At 29.1% G+C, this 23,382-nt stretch overlaps 3 protein-coding genes across 7 annotated transcripts in view; 2 read left to right on the top strand and 1 right to left on the bottom strand.

Moving 5' to 3' along the window:
* Positions 1 to 873: 873 nt before the first annotated feature.
* Positions 874 to 7,990, top strand: Rab30 (RAS oncogene family member Rab30). Its single transcript, XM_088194982.1, has 5 exons — positions 874 to 994; positions 1,245 to 1,423; positions 1,484 to 1,667; positions 2,668 to 2,819; positions 3,639 to 7,990. Exons 2-5 carry the CDS (start codon positions 1,253 to 1,255, stop codon positions 3,741 to 3,743), a joined length of 612 nt encoding a protein of 203 aa, XP_088051108.1. The 5' UTR covers positions 874 to 994; positions 1,245 to 1,252; the 3' UTR covers positions 3,744 to 7,990.
* Positions 7,991 to 9,186: 1,196 nt separating this feature from the next.
* On the top strand, positions 9,187 to 10,922 carry AP-1mu (adaptor protein complex 1, mu subunit). 2 transcript variants are annotated; one of them, XM_088194979.1, is made up of 2 exons: positions 9,187 to 9,322; positions 9,467 to 10,922. In XM_088194979.1, the coding sequence occupies exon 2, from the start codon at positions 9,474 to 9,476 to the stop codon at positions 10,740 to 10,742; it is 1,269 nt and encodes a 422-aa protein (XP_088051105.1). In that variant the 5' UTR covers positions 9,187 to 9,322; positions 9,467 to 9,473; the 3' UTR covers positions 10,743 to 10,922. The 2 variants fall into 2 exon arrangements, with proteins under 2 accessions (XP_088051105.1, XP_088051107.1); XM_088194981.1 differs by having other exon boundaries at positions 9,200 to 9,322; positions 9,449 to 10,922.
* An 8,932-nt stretch (positions 10,923 to 19,854) lies between these two features.
* Positions 19,855 to 23,382, bottom strand: part of LOC148231263 (alpha-N-acetylgalactosaminidase) — a 36,536-nt gene continuing 33,008 nt past the window's right edge. For 2 of the 4 annotated variants that reach the window (XM_088194682.1, XM_088194683.1), the window contains exons 5-11: positions 23,162 to 23,255; positions 22,916 to 23,091; positions 22,691 to 22,852; positions 22,427 to 22,624; positions 22,192 to 22,356; positions 21,317 to 21,389; positions 19,855 to 21,075 (exon numbers count right to left, since the gene is read on the bottom strand). In XM_088194682.1, the coding sequence (XP_088050808.1) occupies positions 20,963 to 21,075; positions 21,317 to 21,389; positions 22,192 to 22,356; positions 22,427 to 22,624; positions 22,691 to 22,852; positions 22,916 to 23,091; positions 23,162 to 23,255 (981 nt within the window). In that variant the 3' untranslated portion in view covers positions 19,855 to 20,962. Of the gene's footprint in view, positions 21,076 to 21,313; positions 21,390 to 22,191; positions 22,357 to 22,426; positions 22,625 to 22,690; positions 22,853 to 22,915; positions 23,092 to 23,161; positions 23,256 to 23,382 lie in introns of all 4 variants that reach the window. The other 2 variants (XM_088194680.1, XM_088194681.1) reach the window with 1 other exon arrangement.

Raw genomic sequence — 23,382 nt, 5'->3', positions numbered from 1 at the left:
GTTCTAAGCTTACCGCGCCCTTTTTAATCACGCATAACACATTTTCTAATTTTAATCAATATTTTTTTGTTGAATTATCATAATAATTCAGTAAAAAAATATATTTTAAATATGCTATAGCCCTTGTCTAATCTTAGGCATTGAAATAAACGCCTTTTTCGCCAGTGAGCAAGTCCGCCACGGTTCACTACATTTTCTATAATCTTAGTAAAGTCAATAAAGCTGAAAGTTGTTGCTAAAAAAACACCAAATTTCACTAAAAATTGTAATGTGTGGTACCGTACTAGTTAATCAAAAAGACACTATTTTGAAAGGATTTCTCTTGCACGAAAACGCGTGCCAAATTTTGGGCATAATAAACCTAAATATAAATGGGCCCCCCCAATACTTTATTATGTGACAATATTTAATTTAAGGTATGTTACAATGAACGGCATTAAAAATGCTTAAATCTTGGAATATTTTACTTTTATTATTATAATAATTGACGGCTCTGCACGATGTATTGGAACGTTTTTTATTTATCTAAATTAAAAAGTAAACGCTTTATTGGCCCCACAAAGTTTAAAATGTTAATGTTCTACTAATAAATTGTTATTTTCTGTAAAAAACTGAGTTTTAATCATACATGCAATATATTTAGTTTTTCTTATGACATTTGTTAGCTTGAAAATTACAACACATACAACTAAAACCATTTTGTTCGTTATTGCCCTAATTAAAAATGTTGGTGCTGTAAAATAAAAATAAAATTTATTGTTATTTACACTTTCTTAGTCAACTTAAGTTTGCTAATGTTTTATTAAAAAATACTATTGTAAACATATTTTTTTTTCATCAATAAAAAGTGTTTTTTATTGCCAACATATTTTCAGCGCTGGCAAGACCAAATGTCAAATTTACAATGAAAGTTGTGTCCTATTTGCTTATCGGTAAAATGTCACATTGAATCTGTCATCCGGCGGTGATCTACGCGGTTTTTGAACAAAAAAACGTAAGATACCCTATTATTTCTCCAATCGCCGAGCATTTATCAAGTTATAGTGTCTATTTATACATTATTTGCGGCCATAGAAAGTGATATCTAGAAAATTGATTTCACTTTCATTTCAATGCGTGCATATTAAAACGCATACGTTCACTCTCAAATCATTCTTTTGAATCACACAATCGAATATTTTTGCCGTTTTAAAAAACGGATTTATTTTTATTTTTTTGTATTGCACAATAACTATGTTTTGCAGCCTACAAAATGGAGGATTATAAATTCCTATTCAAAGTGGTCCTCGTTGGTAACGCTGGTGTCGGTAAGACATGTCTCGTCAGAAGATTCACTCAGGGGATTTTTCCTCCCGGTCAAGGCGCTACAATCGGAGTCGATTTTATGATCAAAACCGTAGAAGTCGATAATGAAAAAGTGAAGGTAATGTTCATTTATATACGTGATTATTGTGTGGAACTTAGATTTGAAATTGGTTTTTAGTTACAAATATGGGATACAGCCGGACAAGAAAGATTTCGCTCCATCACTCAGAGTTATTACAGATCTGCACATGCTCTTATATTAGTTTACGATATATCATGTCAACCGACGTTCGATTGCTTACCTGATTGGCTGCGAGAAATTGAGGAATATGCGAGCAGTAAAGTTTTAAGAATTTTAGTAGGTCAGTATCGTTTTTGCTATAATAACATATTTTTTCTTATCGATTATTATTAAACATAATATTACTACATAATATGACATTTATGAATGGATTTAAAACTAAAAAGAGATTTCAAACAATTTTATAATCCGCATTATAGATAAAATAACTTATACCTGATTACATATTTTACAAATCCCTATGGTTTTTAGCACTTTATCTATATAATATTCATGTTTTTAATATAATAATTTAAAATATTATTTACATTGACCTTTGCTATTAAATTAAAATACAAATGGAAAAAAGTAAAAGTATATAGTTTATAAAAAAAAATCCTTTAACCACTTAATGCCTGACATATTTTTTTCAAAAGTTGTTTGAAAAAATATCGATATTATTTTATTATTTGTAAATAATAAATATACAATAGAAAAATATTTTATTATAGGACATTTACTCGAAAAAACACGTTTTTTCAGAAAACAATTTAAATGAGCAATATATAAAATAATGGTTCTGTTAAATTAATTATTTTTGCATTACTGTTGCACACCAGTGGAAAACAATGAACACCCGATGAATAACTCTCTGCAATGAATCCTTTTCCAAAGAAAAAATCCTAAGATTTACATTACATAAATCCACAAAGAATTAATTTATGGAACAAAGTATTTATTTAAATGCACATATCTATTAAAGTAATTCTTTTAAAGGCACCCATTTTTTATGGTGTAAACAAAATACACATGAGCATAATAAAATATTACTAAAATAAATTACTCAGCGCATACAGTAAAATACAACCCATCACTTACTTATTCATTAACTGAAAACTCGTTAAGAGCTCTTGACGCATATTTGCGTCATTCATAAAAATATCGTTAAATTGAAAAAACGCTTATGGATTGTTTGATTTAGAAAAAATATTAGATAATTATATATGTAAGACTGAACATACCACATCTTTAATAAAAACAATGACGGTGTTATGATGAATAATTTTTAAATTATTTTTCAGGCAATAAGATAGATAGAGAAGATTGTGAGATACCAAGACATGTCGGCGAAGACTTTGCACAGCGTCACGGCATGTACTTCTTAGAAACATCGGCCAAAGAGTCAGATAATGTGGAGAGACTCTTCATGGAAATTGCAGTTGAACTGATGGAGGTATATATCAAATATTAAACTGCAGGAAATCATTGAAATAAATTGTATAATGCACTGCAAGCAAATGTTATATGTGAGAGGGAAATATACAGAGTTCTAGAACGCCTTTTTAAAGTTACTAGGTGAATTAAAAGGATATGGTAGTAAATCATATTGCAGATCTGCCAAAATATATTCATCACGTTCCTAATGTAAAGCATCGCATCATTTTTAACGTCTTAACATGACGCTAAAGTCATCATTGGACTTTAAAAAGTAACTTTTTTTAACGAGACGGACAAATTTTGTCGTATATATATTATATTATTACAAGAGCCATTGTGTGGTCGTTATGAGACGAATTTTATAATCATCCACAATATAACAGGTACATTTAACTTTTAAGAAAAACTTAAATTCGACAAATTTAACTGCCCGTTCAGAATCAATGAACAGAAACCATACATACCTTAAAGCTCATATATAATAGAATCTTATATATTTTATCTAATTGTTTATTAGCGCACAGTATTTTACGATTCAGTAGATTCACCAAAAACATGTTTTGTAAGGTTTTATTATTTTTATTTCACGAGAATAAATGATAGCCTCCTGTGAATTACGTGTATCTTTTATAGCTTCAAAATCGAGTAAACTATACAACCAATCTCGTAAATATCCCTCTTTCCATTTTATAATTTCAATCTGGAATTCGTTTTATATTAGAATGTAATGGAAATATCTATCCTTATATATTATGTATAAGTTTTTTATATTATTATAGAAATGTATCGGATTTTCTATGTTTTTGTATTTTATTTATGCAACTTTACTTTTCAGCAAGCGAAATGTAAAGAATTGCCGAGATACGACACAAGCACAACTCCAATCAATGGCAAAACGACTTCAATCGGAGATGGAACATGCTGCGGAAAAGTGGCGTAATCTTTTTGCATTAAAAAAATTATTTCGCTTACATCATATAAAGAACCTCACAGAAAATACTCTTGCCAAAGCATAATCCGCGTTAATGTCAAAACATATTTGCTATCATATTGTATTTAGTCATTTCTGAAACTAATGCACATTTTTACAATTAAATCATAGCATTATTTTTCTAGTTTTCAAGTGAAAATTGTAAAAGATTATCATTATGCATCTCAATATTTATAATACACAGTTTTCCAAACCTTTCAACCAATTTTTAAATACTAAGTCTTAAACTTTAAAACTTTATATGTAACAATATATATAAAAGATAAAGAAAATAATTGAAAATATCATCAGAATATATCGGAGAAAAAAAATAAATAAAAGTTAGTTCTTGAGAATAAAATTCTAAACAAAACTCAATTTTAAAGCATTTTTACTTTGCCACTCAATTTTTAATGTTTCAGAAATGATATAACTATATCTGTATGATGGCGAATACACCTTGTGTACGTTTATTATAATCGTGTGTATTTAATTAATTTAACTAACATCAACAATTCCTCAATAACAGCGGCTATGTTAAACTAAAGATTATTAATTCTAACAATCACAGTAGTATGTAATATCATATCAGCGCCGCTTTTAATAATGGAATTGCTGAATCTGTGATCTTGAGTTGACTTTATTTTTATTCGATACACTCGAGCATCTTTTTCATAATCTTGGATCAAGTCTCATATCTTATAGTTTTGTAGCGCTAATCCTGATTACAAGATTAAGATACTCGTTTGTATACATGTTAATATTTTTAGATGTATAATATATCTATTATACGTATTAGTGTTATATAATTTTTTAAACGAGGCAAAGCCTTGTTTTTTAATTTAAAAAAATAATAGATAATGGCAGCGTATTGATACTATATCAAATCATGTGTATATTTAGTTAATTATTAACAATTGTGTGTAGATAGTGAAATTTATTTTACCTTGCTTTGTAAAACTAATGAAGCCAGTATTTTAACCATTTAAACCGACTTTCCCAGTAGTATTTATTATCTTGCCCTTTAATTTTATTTTATGTTTTATTTATATTGTATTTATGTATTATACAGTGTGGCGCATATTATTATAGTTAATCATTAAGTATTGTAATAACACCAGACTGATACCCAAGTCTATAAATCGGTGACATCTGTTTTAATATTAATTGTAAACTATTTTATAATATAGCTCTCAATAACTAGATGTCACCATGCAGCTCGTGCCTTTTTAATGGCATAATTTTATTATAAATACAAATTGATTTTGATGCTGCTATCGATTATCAGTCTTACATTTAATTTTATACATAACAAACTTTTGGCTATATAATTTAAAATAGGATTAGAATATTAATATATGCGTCATATATGGTACTTAAAAGTCAATAGTATTTATGTAAACACTCAGTATTTATTTTATTTTATAAAATAGTTGAGACACGAATATTGCTACGAAACAATATATGCTTCAATATAATTGGTTCCGAAGATGCTTTAAATAGAAATAAATCGATGTTCTTCAGTCTGGTTGTTCTAAGAATTACTTGTCGCGAAAATAACGTCTCTTATACACCCATCAGTAAGAGATTCAGTAACTAATCTAACTCATCTTTAATATGAAGCGACTGACTCGCGATATGTGAGCGGTCAGTTAAATGTGATAACGGAGACTTGCACAGGATGAAATATTTTCTTCTCGAGCGATACGTTCTTAAATTAAACCAGAGTATATTCTCACAATAAACGCCTCTTATACGCCCACCACAATATTTAAATTGACCTCTCTTCATGTGTTCCATTTAACAATAGAGAGTTATTAAGACTATCAAAAAATACAGTCTAACTCATCTTTAATTTTTAGCATCTGACTTGTGACATGTAAGTGGTCAATTTACTATTATATTAGTGTTGTACGCAGTATAAAATATTTACTTCAGTTGATTTTTCAAAATTAATTATAATCAAATAATAAAAATTACTTTTAAAATATCAGTCTATAAAAATAAATTCAAAATACATAAGTCAACAGTTATCAGATTTTGCTGTTTTTGATTTGTTTATGGGGATATTGAAATTAATAAGTGTTCACAACGAGAGTAAAATTATAGCCTTAATTTAACCTTATTAACGACAAAGAACCACAATTTCATTAATGAAAGTAAACGACAAGTGATACTAATTCTTAACTTAATAGTAAAAATAAACCCAGTTATTTATTTTTGTAGCAATGTTGGTGTTTTACCTTCGCTTGTATTGATTTGTAAAATGGTAACTATTTCAAGTTACAATATATTTTTTTCATTGCATTTATTTATTTCAAGGAAATGTTAACTATTTATTTTATACACAAAGACCCCAATGCAGGAACGTGTTATTTAGACGTCTATAAATCTTTGATATACATTTTATTTCAAAACTTTAAAAACTACAGCAGAATCGTTCTCTTGTGTCTTATGTTCAATGGAATTATAAAGAACATATTTTATTGGAGCTAACAATATTTTTATAAAAACCATGCATGCAAAATCTCAAATATTCTTATCATATTTTTTCGATTAAGTATGATTTGATATAAATAAATTGATTTCTTATGTTTACAAATTTATTATTCTATTGACTTAGGAATCATAACATCATTTTTGCTCCTACTGATGTCATTTTCAATAATAAAAAATACACGCAAACCTACAGAACTTTTAGTTTAACACATTCTTGCTGTTAGTAATATATTCGACTCCCAAAAAAAGTGCAAGTAACATTTTTTTGCCTTCGGGTCTTAATATATTTATAATGCCTGATCTCAATATATTTTTTTAAAAACATTTATTTAACCAGTTCCATTGTAATATTTATACAGGCGTACCAAGAGAGACATATTTCTTGGCCCATAGATACGCACATAAAGTTTGGCCTAATATTAATTAAAAATACATAATATTTAAAACCAGTTATTAGGCTATAACATACTAAATATTTTTATGTGTGCAATTAAAAGTGCAATAATTGAGATGTATAAATTAGCATTTACTTCTTTACTACAGTGACAATCGCTTTATTTATCAAAGCTTTAAAGCTATTTATTTTGAACTAACCAGTTATTTTAACAGTTGGAATTGTGCAATTCATATATGGCAATATCTTCTATAAAATCTCATCTCTATGTGATTTTTAGGAAAGTAAAACGTTTAAAGTATGCAATAGTGGCTACCTCAGTCATGGCAGGGTCTTAGCAAACTAAAGACACTGATATTCGTTTAATATAAATGTGTATGTGTTATATCTAAAATTAGATTGGTGTATATAAAATCTTATTTAATGTAATTTAATTTAACAGTTCTTAGACATCACATTTTTTATTCACCAATCTATAAAGCGAGTGTTTGTTAATTTTATTAATATGCTTGACGATACATTCCAAAGATAAAATATATTAATATATATATTTGTAATGCTTAGATTTAATTTATGATCATCACCACTTTATGTGTATGGACCATGTAACGCTTTCGATGAAAAAAACAGTAAATATACATTAAGTCGTTCTAAAAATACTCACAATTATGTAAATACTAACTATTAAACTTGTGTGTTATTATTATGTTTAAACTCATGTATCGCTTTTGTATTATTTAACTATATAAAACCACGTAGATAGTCACAGTGATCTCTGCACAGCTTCTAACTTAAGTTTTCTAGTGTTAATAGGGTTTAGGTTGGGTATTTAATGTACGATAGATTTCAAAATTAATATATTCGTAATCAGTCAATTTTTTTAATGTGGTGAGTAGTAAGAGGCCACGAGTAGGTTACATGTTCTTAAATGCCCAAAGATGGTTCACTCATATTCCTTTGCATCGATACATATTAGATCTTCTTCTGATTTTTGCTCTTCGTTCCATAACCATCTTTGTAAAGTTTATTTCACGCTTCATATTGTAAAATCTGTCCACGCAATTAATAGTATTTTTTTTTAATAAACACTGACATGTACCTGAACTAATCACGAATATGCAATTATAATGTAAACGATAAAAAATATTTTTACAACATAAAAAAACAAATTTGTAATCATGTTTGGGTTATCCGAGCTCGGAATAACACCTTTATGTTTATACGGCAAAGACAGTTTGGTTTTCTTCATGCTGAATTTGTGCTTAACGTTTGATCATATAAATGATATTATTAAAATACAAAAATAAAGTTATCATTAATAATTTATATATTATTGTGTTTCATTTTAATTTTTAACACTAGTGAAGATGACTACTGTTAAGTGTCAACAACTTACATGGGTTATAATAACACAATTATTAGAAGATGTTTGCCGAAACTAATAAATTTTAATGTCTATTATTCCGGCTGTTAAAATGTGTAATAAGCTTCTATTAAAACATACATAATATTTTTTTTGACATGGCTCTGTGTTGTGAAATCTATACCGCATCGAAGCCCGAATTAACTTCGGAGTAGCTAGACCAAATCTGACGATCAAAGCGAAAGGTTGCTTTTCTAAGTGTTCTGGTTTATTTGGAACATGGTAAATAACATTGTTATGACCAACGGCTGGAGCAGACCAGCAGAGTCAAGAGAAGTTAATACAACGGAATTTCGATGGTGTTTGTCTGAAGGTTTACACTTATACTGGGTCGTCAGTGGCTATTCGGTGTTAGTTCCACAGGTAAGATACATTCCCTTTCGCTCGCTCGCGTGTTAAGTGACGAAAGTGAGTGAGGGATAAGGGCGTGCGTTACATGGGTTCCGCACGTCCACTTCTCACTCACTCTCGTCACTTAACACGCGAGCGAGCGAAAGGACTACGAAAGCGGCCAACAACGTTTTGCTACATATGTAAATACATTTTTAAATTAAAACAAAAAACATTTGTCCCTTCTCAGAAGGCAAAAATCCACGTCAAAAGCAATAAAATCGTGCCGTCACCGTCGCAGTGGGAACGATCGTTACCGAGCGTTTCCACTACGACGGCGCCGACACGATTTTATTGCTTTTGACGTGAATTTTTGCCTTCTGAGAAGAGATAATTGTTTTCACGCCCTCTTATTGACCAAAATTCGGGTTGAATATACTTTGACTAATACTCCTCTCATATCAGAAGTCTGTAGAATATCAATAAGGATAGTTATCATATTTTAAAATCTTATTCAATGTATAATAATAGCTCGGAGAAATACTTAAGTTCCCAACCCAGTTTTTATTATATTTATATAGATATTTCAATTATTTCAGAAAAGAAAATGTTAAACAGCCAAATATATAGTATATATGATTTATATGAAAAATAATAAAAACTAAATATTTTTTTGTTTGAAATATTTAATTTCAAAATATTTATTGGTATCTAACATTTAATTTCAATTAATTAAATATGTTATATTAATTTTTAGTGACATTTGGCCCAAACGTCATGGTTACTGCCCAACTGTGAGCCGCCATGTCGGGAGATTGACAGTTCGCTCCTTCGTGGCCAGATTTTTATTAATTACTTTGGACACGTTAGATGTAAACATTTATTAACAAGTCCCTAGATAAAGTGAGTATCTGATCGATGTCAACCTTTTAATTAACTCTCGGATTTGACGTCATCTTTACTTAGTTTCTTGTGAAATAATCGTTAAAATCTGATAAGACATTTATTAGTGTATATAACTATATGTAGTCCTATTTATCGTTTCAGATATAGGATGTCGTCATCTTCGATTTATATATTGGACGTCAAAGGAAAGGTGCTTATATCTCGCACATACCGTGGAGATATAGAGCTCGGAGTGATAGATAAATTCATGCCTCTGTTGATGGAGAAGGAAGAAGAAGGAATGGTCACTCCCCTTCTTCAAACCAGTGAATGCACCTTTGCGTATATCAAAACTAATAATTTGTACATTGTATCGACTACCAAGAAGAATGCGAACATAGCTCTAGTGTTTGTATTTTTGTATAAAATAGTCGAGGTTATGACCGAATATTTTAAAGAGCTGGAAGAAGAGAGTATTAGAGATAATTTTGTCGTTATATACGAGCTCCTCGACGAGTTGATCGATTTTGGTTATCCACAGACGACAGATAGTAAGATTTTGCAGGAATATATCACTCAAGAGGGACATAAGCTTGAAATACAACCGAGGATTCCGATGGCTGTTACGAATGCCGTATCTTGGCGATCGGAAGGTATCAAATATCGTAAAAATGAAGTGTTCCTGGATGTGATTGAGTCAGTTAATCTTTTAGCTAATTCGAACGGTAATGTTTTGAGAAGCGAGATTGTCGGCGCTATCAAAATGAGAGTTTATCTATCAGGAATGCCGGAATTGCGACTCGGATTGAACGATAAAGTATTATTTGAGAGTACTGGAAGAGGCAAATCAAAATCCGTCGAGTTGGAAGATGTAAAATTTCATCAATGCGTGAGGCTATCTCGCTTCGAGAACGATAGAACCATTTCTTTCATTCCGCCTGATGGAGAATTTGAGCTGATGTCTTATCGGTTGAACACGCATGTCAAACCGTTGATTTGGATCGAATCGGTGATCGATCGTCACGCCCATTCCAGAGTCGAGTACATGATCAGAGCTAAATCTCAGTTTAAGAAACGCTCCACCGCTAATAACGTAGAGATTGTTATTCCGGTTCCGGCAGATGCTGATTCGCCCAAATTTAAGACTACGATCGGCAGCGTAAAGTATACGCCGGAGCAAAACGCCATCACCTGGCTGATCAAGTCGTTCCAAGGCGGTAAAGAGTATTTGATGAAGGCCCACTTTGGTCTTCCATCCGTGGAGTGCGAAGACAGCGACGGAAAGCCGCCGATTCAGGTCAAGTTTGAGATTCCATACTTCACGACGTCGGGCATTCAAGTGAGATATTTGAAAATCATCGAGAAGAGCGGCTATCAGGCTCTGCCGTGGGTTAGATACATAACTCAAAATGGCGACTATCAGCTCCGTACCAATTGATGCATTCCGAATGACTGAGACTTTGAAAAAATTTATATTTTAACACTCTTACTAACGTTTAGATTTTTTTATAGCAATCAATTTAATATAAATTACGCAAATGTATTATTGACTTTTTAATTACATATATATGTCTATTCATCTGTATTTATTAAAACCATCGTTTATTTTAGTACAAAATTGATCTTGTATATTCATCCTTCATTTAATATGTACTTAATTTTATTATATATATTTATATACATGTAAGAGTTTTAAGATTTCAAGCTCATTTCTTAGTTTATTGTTTTATTGTAATCGACCGTGCCTTACAACGCTATGTTTTTATTTCATGATAGCCTTGCAAACGATAGTGGTAATGAATCAGCGCCGTTCGATGATAAGATGCATTTTAATATGTTTTTTTAATTAGTATATTTTAAAAGTTGATTTAGAACGTTCTATTGTCAGGTGCTATTGAACGTGTATGTATGTAATATATAAAATAATAATAAAAATATCATTTATTGTAAAAATTGTTAATGGTTTTTAAATAATCAGGAATAAATATCATGCTATTTAATCGAGTTTTTTTAATTTACAATAAAATATTAAAAATCTACCAAAATATTATATCGAAATTAGTTGTTAAAGATTTAAAAGATCATAAAAGTAATGGATTTGCATCTCAAATTCAATTAGAATCAGAGTATTCATGGGTGTAGATAAACAAAAGAGCAGTTATGTGTGTATGGATGTTCATTTGAGGTACTCATTAATAGTTGCAAAGCAATGCACTAATATCGTTGGACCTTACTTTAACAAAAACATATGTAAATAACAAAGAAGAAAGAGCAAAAAATAATTATAATAATATTTCAAAAAATAATTAAATACATGCTATTTCTAATATGTCATATGTAAATATGACCAGTGTAGAAACATGACCCTGGATGTCATTCGCTTGGATTAGTGCTGCGCCATTGTTTGTGTCTACGTGTAACCACTCCGGCCGGTGGCTGCTTGGCTGTTGTTGGGTATTTGATTAAGTGTATAATAACTTTTATTTATTTCATATTACCGACTTAAAACGCATGGCCCACAACGAACAATTAAAAAATTTTGCTCAGGATGGAAAGGGTTAAAAAGAAGTCGGAATCTGTGGATTTTTTATGACTCCGACTCAATATCCCTGGTTGAAACTACGTTCTAACTTTAAAATCGTGGGACAAGTTCATAGTTTCATAATATAATAAATTATAGTAATGTATATATTTATGCATCATGTAAATGTGTAATTAATAACTTTAATAATATTTCCAAGAATGTAAGAAGTTGTGTTTATTTCCAATGGATGCAACTCTCATTTTTTATTTATTCGAATAACTCCATCCAACTATATTTCACAAATACAAACAGTATATTTATAGAATCCTTTTTGCATTAACAAATTAAGTAAGGCACTGGTGAGACATTAAAATACTTAAAAGACAGCATTATTTATTCAATTATTTTTATTATAAATTATACACAGCATTCTCTAATCTCTTAAGTAAATCCAAAAGTATTCGCTTCCTAAACGATTTAATACCCTTCTGTCCTTTAATAATGTGCCTTAAATATTGCTTGATCGAATTGTTGTCATTAATATCAATCAAAGACTTTTTAACACTCTCCGAACTCTCAAAGATGTTCGGTTCATTTACCATCGGAATCAAATGAGCTTCTCCTAGATCAAACTCGTTCTGTTTAAACTTTGATTTGTCAGAAATTTCTCTAGGAATTTGCAAATTAACCAAGTTAGCTTTTTCCTTCGTTAAATTATATTCATTCTTAAAACTTTCATCTTCTTTTAAATTAGTATTGCTATTGATACTTTCAGTAGTATTAAATATAGGTTCAGCAGTTGTATTAAAGTTATCTTTGAATTTATAATCTAATAAATCTAACGTGTGTGTGGTTGAGTTTACCATTTTATCTTTTAATTCTTCAATCATTCCCATTTCAGAGACCAAGATAAATGAACCATATCCGGGAATGAACACCGGGTAGACTCCGTATGTTTTTTCTCTTAGTAATTTAAAATCAAAAAAAGGTCTGTAAAAATTTAAATAAATAAATAAATATTTACATATAAATATTTACTTACAATTAAAATAATACATACCTTTGACTCATCATATTCTTCATGATTTTGATAGATTCGTTTATGATACCACTTCCAAATGAGATAAAAAGTGGCTTGAATGCTTCTAAAATAATAGCCTGATTTCCAATCGTTGGTTTAATGGTGTTAACTGAAAAATTTATCATTATATATTTATTATACATATATGTATGGCGTAAATTTATATTATATTTTTATTATATTTACTCACCAAGTCCTTCTACTAGATTTTCCACAATTTTACCCGTTATGTTGTTTTCAGATTGTCTGCGTTGTCTGCTCAGCTCTTTCAAGATGGATTCAGTAAAAATGTTATTCTCCTGTTTTTCGATGAAATCATAGGCATCTTGTTTATTTATCGGACGTCCCAGTATACTTACAATAAATATGGATGTTGTTATTGTGATTATGTAGTACATAATCTATAATTTACAATGAAGCATGAAATATGGCAATTAAAAAATATATATTTTAAAATACCGTTCATTGAGATATTTTCTGGTTGGAAATAGAACAAAACATCCCACAAAATACATTTATATTTTTAATACAAATAATGTATCCAAAAATAATATACATTATTTTTGTTATACATTCTTAGTTAGTCATGGAATATAATGTTCCTAAAATACACCACTAATCTATAACTGAGAAATAAAATTTCTCCAGAGCTAATAAAGGTTTAAGTGGTTTTGTTTTAAAATATATTTAATAGAAATACATTATAGCTAGTCAAGCAATAAACCATTTTATGTCTTTTAAGAGTATTTTCTATTATAAAGAACTGCGATCAATCCTAATATAAAGTTCCAACAGGATGAAGTCTTCTCAACTTTTTTATATATCACTAATTTGATTTATTTACTGATATTACACGATTATAGTAGAACAAGTCAAACACAGTTCTGCACCCTAAGGTCAAAATTTAGCCCAAAATTATAAATATAAGGCTTTTGAAACACATGGATAATGCTTTCACCTAACACTATGGAAAAATATGAAGTTATTTAAGGGGCATTTTATTTCAAGAATAAAAAATAAATGTAGATCCTTTAGTTCTTTCACATACCATTTTGAATAAGAAATAGTTCTTACCTTATAAAAATAATATTATACATAATTTCACTAAATCATAGTATATGATTTAAACCACTGTTAGATAAACTATTCACTACCACATTTCAATTATAACTGAATATTATAAAGGTAAACTTTCACATTAAAAAGTTATTACAAAAGAGGTGTGAAAGTGTAAATGATGCATGGGATCAAAATAGAAAGACATCATGTTTAATATTTAATATTTTATTACATAAATAAATAAATAATATATTAAGAAACACATTAGTATCAACTTCTTCTTAACAACGTCCTCCTTTCCATTTGAATTTGCACAACTTTTAATAATTCATCTGAAATAATTATATAAACAAACTTTATTAATATCACAATGTGAATAAAAATATTTAATAATATATATCTTACCTAAACCAGCTAAAACCATATTTAAAATTGATATAAAACTACTTTTTTGCACCGGTTTTACCAATACAGGTCTTAAAATAGTAGTCGATTGACTCAAATCTTGTCCGATCGAAGCAGTGATTGGTTCTGTAGTAGTTTGTGGAAGTATAGACATCACAACCGAAGCCGGAGTGGTAGAAGAGTATGGCAAATTTGTTATTATATTTTGCAGCACACTTATTCCTTGCAGTTCTGGGTTTGTTAATATACTCTGAACTATCGGATTTTTCAATACTTTTTGAACGTTTGGATTTAATAAGACTCCTTGGATCATCGGGTCTGAGAGAACTACCCTAATAGTCTCGTTGGATAGAATACTTTGCATCAATGGAGAAATTAGGCTTTGAACGTTTTCGAAAATGCTTGTAGGTTTAACATTCTCAGACACTTTTTCACTTTTGATTCTATTTTGTATAGCATTTGAGTTTATAGTTATCAATCTGCTTTCTGGTAGTAAGCTCTTAGCTTCTGAATATATTAACGCACTTGTGAAGATCAACATCAATATAATCTAAAATTGATAAAATATTAGTATTTCATTTATGTTTTAAATATTTTTTTGTCATAATTTGCCAGATTTCCCCAATGTGTCATGATAAGATAGATACAAAATAATACTATTTAACATTTCATTTACTGTTTTTCGATCTGTCGCATCTACAGCAAAAAATTAAAAATATATCTTAAAGATGAAATGAGATAAACTCGACAGACCATCAATATATAGTCTGGATATTTATTTATACATAACTTTCCAGGTTTCCCCAATGTGTCATGATGAAATCAATCATATAATATAAAATAAATGTAATGTATCGACAATATGCTTCTACTAAACTACAATAACGGCCAATATGTTAGCTATAACAGAGAATATGTTGGTAGAAGTTGCTTGCGTACAATTATTCTAAAAAAGGTGTGAATAGAAAAAATATTCTCTTTATAGAACAATCACATTTTTTGTAGCCAGTAACTGAATGAAAGATTTGTAAGCAGTAGCTGAATGAAAGCTATTGATCAAGAAAACAAAAATATGATCAGAAGATTGAAATATTTTATTAAATTAATTGGTTAGAATGGAGTGCCTCAAGGTTCTAAATTACGACCAAATGGTTTATATTACACACGTTTCAATACTAATCCATGTAACATAGTAGTTAAATTAATCAATAAATTAAAACTTTAGTAACATTGTAAAGCTATTAAAGGTTATTAAATTAAAGTTAAACTCACGAAAGTCTATAATGATAATTAGCTCTAGATCTGTGAGTGATGTGAGATGTAAATATTAATAATGAGTTAGGTAATATTTGTCAGCTGATATTTTGAGCTAAGCGCTTATAAATTCACGCTTCGTTCAATTTTTGTCAATCATAATATTCAAGGCGTAGTGTTTTGTATATTTTAGAATATTATTGTTATTGTTTTAAAAGTTGCAGAATAGATAAATGTGATCATTTATAAATAAAAATAAATATAAAGGTAGAAGTAGCATGAGAGATAAATTAGGATAGGTATTATCTACATATTTTGATTAACGCTTACACATGAGTGGTAATTCAAAATCATTCTAAGGTTATTGTAAGGTATTTTGTACATAGTTCTCAGGCTTAGAATTGTCGTATGTATAAAATAATTAATATGTTAAGAGTCATAAATAAGTTGTATTGATGTATAATATATAAATACCTTAGCCATTTTGTGTCTTGGTTCGTAGTCTTATCGAAAAGATACTATGTATATTGTAATTGAAGCAATCATTTATAAGCCAAAGCTTGATGTGGTAATTACAATTTCTTTTAAGCTTTCACAAAATTTTACTTATTAGTCATGTATGTATTGAAAAGCTTCGCTTTCAATATTATATTTATGTGATATTTATTTTGGCGACAACGATTCATGGAATAAAATAAAATGTTTTAATTTTTAGTCAATAAATAAATTTATTACACGGATAAGTAAATAATACAATACATAGTTTAAATTAAAATATTTTCATAACACATCATCCCTTATTTTTAATATTTTTACTATCTAACGTACGCTTCTTATTTTTTTTCTCATTGATAACATGCTCCAACGTTTCCATGGATATTCCCATATTAGCCAACTTATCAAAGTGTTCAATCAATTCAATATAAGACACTTGCTTATTATCTTTTCTGCCTAAATTGCCCAAAGTCAACTTTAAATTATCATCTTTGATGCTATTAGACGATATTAAATTCACCAATTCATTATTTTGATATATCGGTACAATGTTTGAGTATATTGGATTCATTCCAACAATTCCTTGATCAGGAATGTTTATAATAGTGTACGGTGTTTGTATTTGATTAGTGTATTGATTTGGAAGCGGTTTATTAATAATCAGCACACTTGGTTGGTTCAACATCATTGCGTTTCGAAATCCATTTTGTGATCCACTATAAAGAAGATTAATTTTATTATTAGTGAATATTACAAATATATCTTGAACTATTTATTAATCCACAGAAACTTACAGAAATCCGTTTAGTATAGTTCCAGTTACCGGTCCGACAGCGTTAGCCAAAGGTAAGACGATTGCTCCGACAATTTGACTAGTTGCAGCTGGAAAAATAATAAATTTAGATTCACACATTTTTTAATAATATCTATTTAATAAAAATTATAATATAACTTACTAATGGCTGTCCCAACTGCACTTCCAACAGCTGATCCCACAATACTAGCTTGTCGATCTTCAAGATCATTTTTTTCTATATCTATTTGCACTGTTGGTGTTTTTCCTTCATTTTCTTTAATAGCAGCTCCATGTGCCGCATTTATTAAGCACATAAACAATAAACCATGCTAAAATAGAATAAATATTAATGTAGAAATTTAATGTGAAATAAAATATAGTAATTTATATAAAATAATAAGTCTTACTATATAACTCATGTTGGCTTGCGTTGAGATGCGATTATACTGTAAATGAAAATGTAACACTAGTGAAGTATTTATAGAGAATTTATGTGAAAGTATAGTTCGTATACATGTTTAAAAATAAATATCCCTTGTGATTCATTAATATTACTGCAAGCATAAATGTGTGTATCATATATCTTATATTTTCAATTAATGTCATTTTATAACAGTTCTGAATTTGATTAAGATATTGTCCAATGCTTTAATATGTCTCTAATAACTATAACTTTGTTAACTGCCTTCATTGAATATTTTAGCTCATATTTATACCAGAGTTTGGAACAGGTGTCAAAAATAAAATTCATACAGGGACTATAATATATATTTGTGATTTGTAAAAAGGGCATAAAATAATAATAAAATAAAAAATTGCATTTTTTTTTAGAATTTTATTTTTTTAAATAAAACAATAAACAAAACAAAAAAATAAGTAATAAGAAACAAAAAATATTAATAAAGTTAAGCTTACTGAATTAACTTCATTCTTAATAAAGCCTATAAAATTCTTTTACCGCTTGTTAATTACTACTTTTTAAACATCTGATAATTTAAATTAATAATTGTATGATATATTTTGAGCAGGCAATTCTTTCCAACCACGTGCGTAAAAGTTCTTCGTAAGCCGGATATAGACCCTACGCTTTCTTCAAGTTACATTTTTAAAAGCTTACTACACGTCGCGATTAAAATCTATGAAAAAATAATATAAAATAAACAACTTAAACACGTTATTATATTTCTAATACCACAAGTACATATTAATAGTGTAGCAGTATCATTAATACCACAACTTTCTATTGTATTATTGGAAATTAATTTCATATACTTTCAACATATCCCGGGTATTATCTACGATTTTTTCTATTGGTCTTGTAATCGAGAAAGCCGATAAACTAAATAAATGTTTCTTTTTTCGACACACTACATTCATGACTTTATGTGTGCCATTGTAGTTCGAGGGATTAGTGTCATAATAGTTTTATATCACAGCAAAATTTATTTTTATTATATTTGTAAATAGAAAAATCATTTTTAAACCATCAATTCGAATTTAGGAATCAACATTCCACAGTCAACCCGGACATGGAGAAGAAAAAATACTGCGGTGCTTTGTTTTTGAGTATTTCGTAAGTATTTGACAAACATTTGACAAATCCAGGGTTCCTTTATAAAATCAAGCGACAACTTTCTCATAATTTATTTTTAATACTTAAATCATATCTAAGCGATCGCCACTTTCAAGTCATGCTTTGAAACTCCATCACGGACTTGTACCTGATTTTTTCAGGTGTGCCACAAGGAAGTGTTCTGGGACCAATACTGTATCTGTTATTCACAGCAGACCTACTGCTAAGGACACAAGAATAAAACATTTTGCAGCATACAATAATCATCGCATCAGACGCGGAGCTAAAAGTAGCACCAAAGAAATTACAAGACCATTTAATCAAAATACAAGCATGGTTCTGGAAATAGGATCAAAGCCAACGAAAACAAATCTCTTTATGTTTTTTCAATCTAAACAGGGAAACTTGTTCTCTAGTTTTTCTTAATGACAAAACGATCCCAACATCAACCAGTGAAAAATATCTAGGGATTCATCTTGACAGAGGTTTCACTTGGAAAACACATATTTGGAGCAAGAGAAAGCAGCTAGAACTCCAGCTTTGTTTATTAGAAAATAAAATACTGACATATAAAACAATAATGATGCCAGTATCGACCTAGTAAATAGTTGCATTTATCGTTTTTTTCATATTTCTGGTATTCTTCTTCTTTACTATGATTTTTACCTTTTCTTGTTAAGTTTTCTTAATATAAAACTCTATGGATGATTCACACTTATTGAAAAATTACATTGTGAAAATATTGGTTAATTCTCAATGAATTCATGACATTTTAATTTTGAATATGTTTATTTTACTGCTGAAATTTACTAAGTGGTAATGTGGGTGCTGACTAAACTCACAGGGAATCCAGAGACGAAGTGGCAGCGGGGAACTTACTCGTTTGACGAAGTGGCGGAAGGTCTTTTTCTACCAGTTGCCCCATAATAACTTTTTTGAAACATTAGATTTTTAATTTTCAATTACATTTTTCTACATCAGTTCTTATAATCTTTGAGCTATGTTCATTACATATAATTCATATCAACATTACTCTATAAACTGCAAGCTTGAATATTGTGGTCTTTCGGTGCTTACAGATATATACAGATACAACTTAGACATACACAACTTATTATGCGAAGTTTTAAATTTATACATGCATTATTTAGTCAGTTTAATGTAAAGAACCATTATTGTTTATGACATTGGTAGTTCTTCATATAGAAAGTTTAGACATTGGTTGTTTTTACAAAAACTGTTGTATTTTATGATGGTTTTATGATTTATTTTCTTAACATATCTTGTAAAGTATCGCAGAAAAATATGTAACAGGTTAGTATCAAAATCACTTTTTATTTTTGAATAAATAAAAGTCAAAAAATACGGTAACTTAAATATTTATTATTAAAATAGTGACATGTAATAGCTTACAACAAAGTTATCTACAAAATATCGAGTAATTTTATGATAACATTAAGCTATTTTACATTTACATATACATAATAAAGTTAGGGTTAAACATGTTTTCTACTCTCGTCACAATTCTGAATTTAATTTCAATTTTATTAAATATTACGCTAATTATCATTTAACTTACAGTATGGAAAATATCACATACAATGTCATCATCCGCAAATGTGAAAGCGAATAAACGTATTATAAATTATATATGTACAATTTTCTTATGCTACGAATGGATAGGTTTTTTTTATTGTAAATGACACAAAAGAATCAATGATGTTATTACAAAAATTTTTATTTAGCTGTTGTAATAACATCATTAAAAAAAATGGATTTCTTAGAAAAAAAATTAAAACACACAACAAATAAGATTTAGATCAAGTTTTGATAGTATTAAATTTAAATACTTAAAGCGATAAACATAAAAAATATTTTACAACATTGACTATGTTAATTTTAAAATGAATATTAAAATAGAATGAACTTTTCCTTGAGTGGTTTTATTAGATAATTTCTCTATGGAAAATAGTTATTAATGAATATTAACTAATACACTATGATTAATTTTTATGTATTTTTGAAACTATAATTTATTTATAAATAGATTGAAAAATGGTCTAAAAGTTCTTTACGGATCACTTATAATATGAACAGTAAAGAGGTATTGTTGAATATCTATTCATAAATAGCACAAAAAATAAAACCACTGAAATTAGCTAAGAAATAAACATTAGCAAAAAATTGTTTTTTACTATAAAAAATCAACATGGTCAATGTTAACAAAAGACATAAAAGTCATTTGGTATAATGAAAGATCACCAGTCTTCTACATGGCAAACACTAGATTACATACATACAAAAAATGAGCTACACAAAATTTGTTAAAGACACTAAGCATAAAAATTAATTCCGGTGGATTGATCATATTATAGCGTCTAAATTTTATATTTTTAACTCAAAAATTATGTTTAAATATAGACAAGATGACAAATTTTGACTATATGGATCATCTATCGTTTTATCAAAATTTATTTTTTATTTACTAGTCGGTATACTTCGTTCAATGGATCATACGTTGTTCTTCCTGTGACTCCTCTGTATTGATATGAAGGTTGAGCGTCCGCTCGGAGAATTACAACACCTGAAATCAATAATTCGTTATTAATTTTTATTTATTGGAAAACGCTACAGTGCATTATTTAATATTTATTTAAATTTAATTCAATCAAAATTCATAAGCTTGTGTATCTGGAATAAATTAGAAATTGTGTATTAAATTTAAAAAATATAGTGATGTAAATATTCTTGAAAAAGAGAGAATTATAGACTAAGATAGGAAAGAGATATCTGATATCTGTGACGGATGGAATAACACGTACTACCTGATGGATTCACTTTGACTTTGATCTTCGTCTGCGGTGAAAGAACTCCATAGTCGACGTCTTCATACAGGTCCTAAAAATATATAACATAGACTCAGATATAAATAACATTATAATAGTTCATATCTATTTTGTACAATGAAACAGTCATATTATTAATCTGAAAAAGAATCATACAGTTCTATCCAAATTTATCTACGAGAGATACTTGAAGCATTTAAAATCATTCAAAACATATGCTGCTTCATCACAACAATACACCAGCTCACACCACAGCACATAGTTTTGATGTCTTGCATTATTTACAAGTATCATTTTTTTGTCATTTGAATTAATAAAAATACTTGGTTTTGAACTTCAGTCTATTGAAGAGAGCATTTCATATGCAAACAAAAACATCTAGTTTATACCATGTTTAAAATAAATAAGTGTACTTATATGTAATTTAATGCAAAGAAAATGACAAGAAGTTAATAGGTAGATATTGTCATCATTTTTATGAGATACCAACGGAATCATCATCATCATCATTTATTGCTATAAAAAGGGCAGCAACATCATTAAAAAATATCATGACAATGTTTTAGAGCTATTACAGATTAGATAGTAGCGAAAATTCCCCATATGTACAAACATGCTATCATGATATACTAATAGAATTACCATTTAAAAATGATAAAATTTGCTTGATATTAATTCTTCTGGTAATATATTTTAGATCAATGAATAGGTAATAATAATAAAAGAACCTATTTTTATTACCTTGACATATCTTTATGCTTAAAGACAACATATATTTGGCTAAAGAGATCAATATAGTTATATTTTGATTATCACTGATTCAAGAATTTTCTTAATAATCTTTTAATACATACTTCGACTCTGTATCCAGATGGATTCGTAAGACCCAATTCTCTCAATGTAACAGCAACATCTGAAGGAGTTCCATCTGTGCGTCTATTTACAAAAGCAACAGCATACGAATAGTATGTTTGATACACTGGAGTGATGGGACGAGACCAGATTTCAATCCCACGATGCTGTAAAAATGTATTTTCAATGAAGCACATCTCAGTAATCAATAATCTAACACAAAATATCAATACCAACCTTATAGATTCTTCTACCCTGAATTCCAAGCGGATCTTGATCAACAGCTATGATCTTCCTGTTCGTTAAAATGGCTTTGTATTCAGGTCTGATTGTTCTTAAGTCTACGCTCATCAATAGAGGAGCAGCTAAGATTGCCCAAATTGCCATTTGAGTTTTACTTTGTTCGTATGATAAGCCAAAGTTTCCGATAATCAACTGTAAATATTATACATTATAAGATGTTCCTCTTTCATGAATGAATAAATTCCAAATATAATTTACCATATCAGGATCGTTCCAATGTCCAGGTCCAGCGTTTGGCACAATAACATCTTGGTGATTGCCATAATAATCTATTATAGACTCAACCGAAGCCCAAGAGTCTTGAATGTCGTCAAAGTTGCGCCACAAATTGCAATGTTGGATGATCGACGAGAAGTTGGGCTGATTTCATCAAAACATTTTTGTTAGTAAGTGTAAGTATTGTGTTTTATATAAAATGCTTACCTGCATGCCAGCATAAATCTGATAAACTGGCCAACTGCAAGAGTAAACCATAGCTCGTCCAGTTCCATTGAGATGACGTCCAAATTCTGGATATCCAGTGTCCATTTCGGATGGAAGTGCATAACATCCGTCCAGCTTCACATAATCTACGTCCCATGATGCAAATGTAGCAGCATCTATTCATCAAACATGCGTATTAATATTAAGTCAAAGTATAATAGTATTTTATTAAAAAAGTTTATATACCAGTCGATAAATGTCCTATTACTCCTGGATAGCCAGCACATGTAAAATTACCAAAGTCTTCATATATTCCAAATTTCAGACCTTTGGAATGTACCTAAAATTATAATAAAAATATAATTTGCTAGCCGAGATAAGTATCAATCGATTCAACAGTAATAACTAAACTATATTTTACTAAAGCATGATGGTATATGCTCATATTTGAAAGCTAAAACTTATGT

Source organism: Plectrocnemia conspersa, unplaced genomic scaffold, assembly GCF_051122295.1.
Source record: "Plectrocnemia conspersa isolate PC_06_02 unplaced genomic scaffold, ASM5112229v1 ptg000010l, whole genome shotgun sequence".
NCBI lineage: Eukaryota > Metazoa > Arthropoda > Insecta > Trichoptera > Polycentropodidae > Plectrocnemia > Plectrocnemia conspersa.
This window is presented reverse-complemented; position numbering and strand designations above follow the sequence as displayed.

What these genes read in the sequence shown, in the direction of transcription:
- Rab30 (XM_088194982.1), top strand. Translation starts at nt 1,253, where the DNA reads ATGGAGGATTATAAATTCCTATTCAAAGTGGTCCTCGTTGGTAACGCT. An exon ending in AGTTTTAAGAATTTTAGTAG is followed by an intron (nt 1,668 to 2,667) that starts GTCAGTATCGTT and finishes ATTATTTTTCAG; the next exon opens with GCAATAAGATAGATAGAGAA. An exon ending in TTGCAGTTGAACTGATGGAG is followed by an intron (nt 2,820 to 3,638) that starts GTATATATCAAA and finishes TTTACTTTTCAG; the next exon opens with CAAGCGAAATGTAAAGAATT.
- AP-1mu (XM_088194979.1), top strand. Translation starts at nt 9,474, where the DNA reads ATGTCGTCATCTTCGATTTATATATTGGACGTCAAAGGAAAGGTGCTT.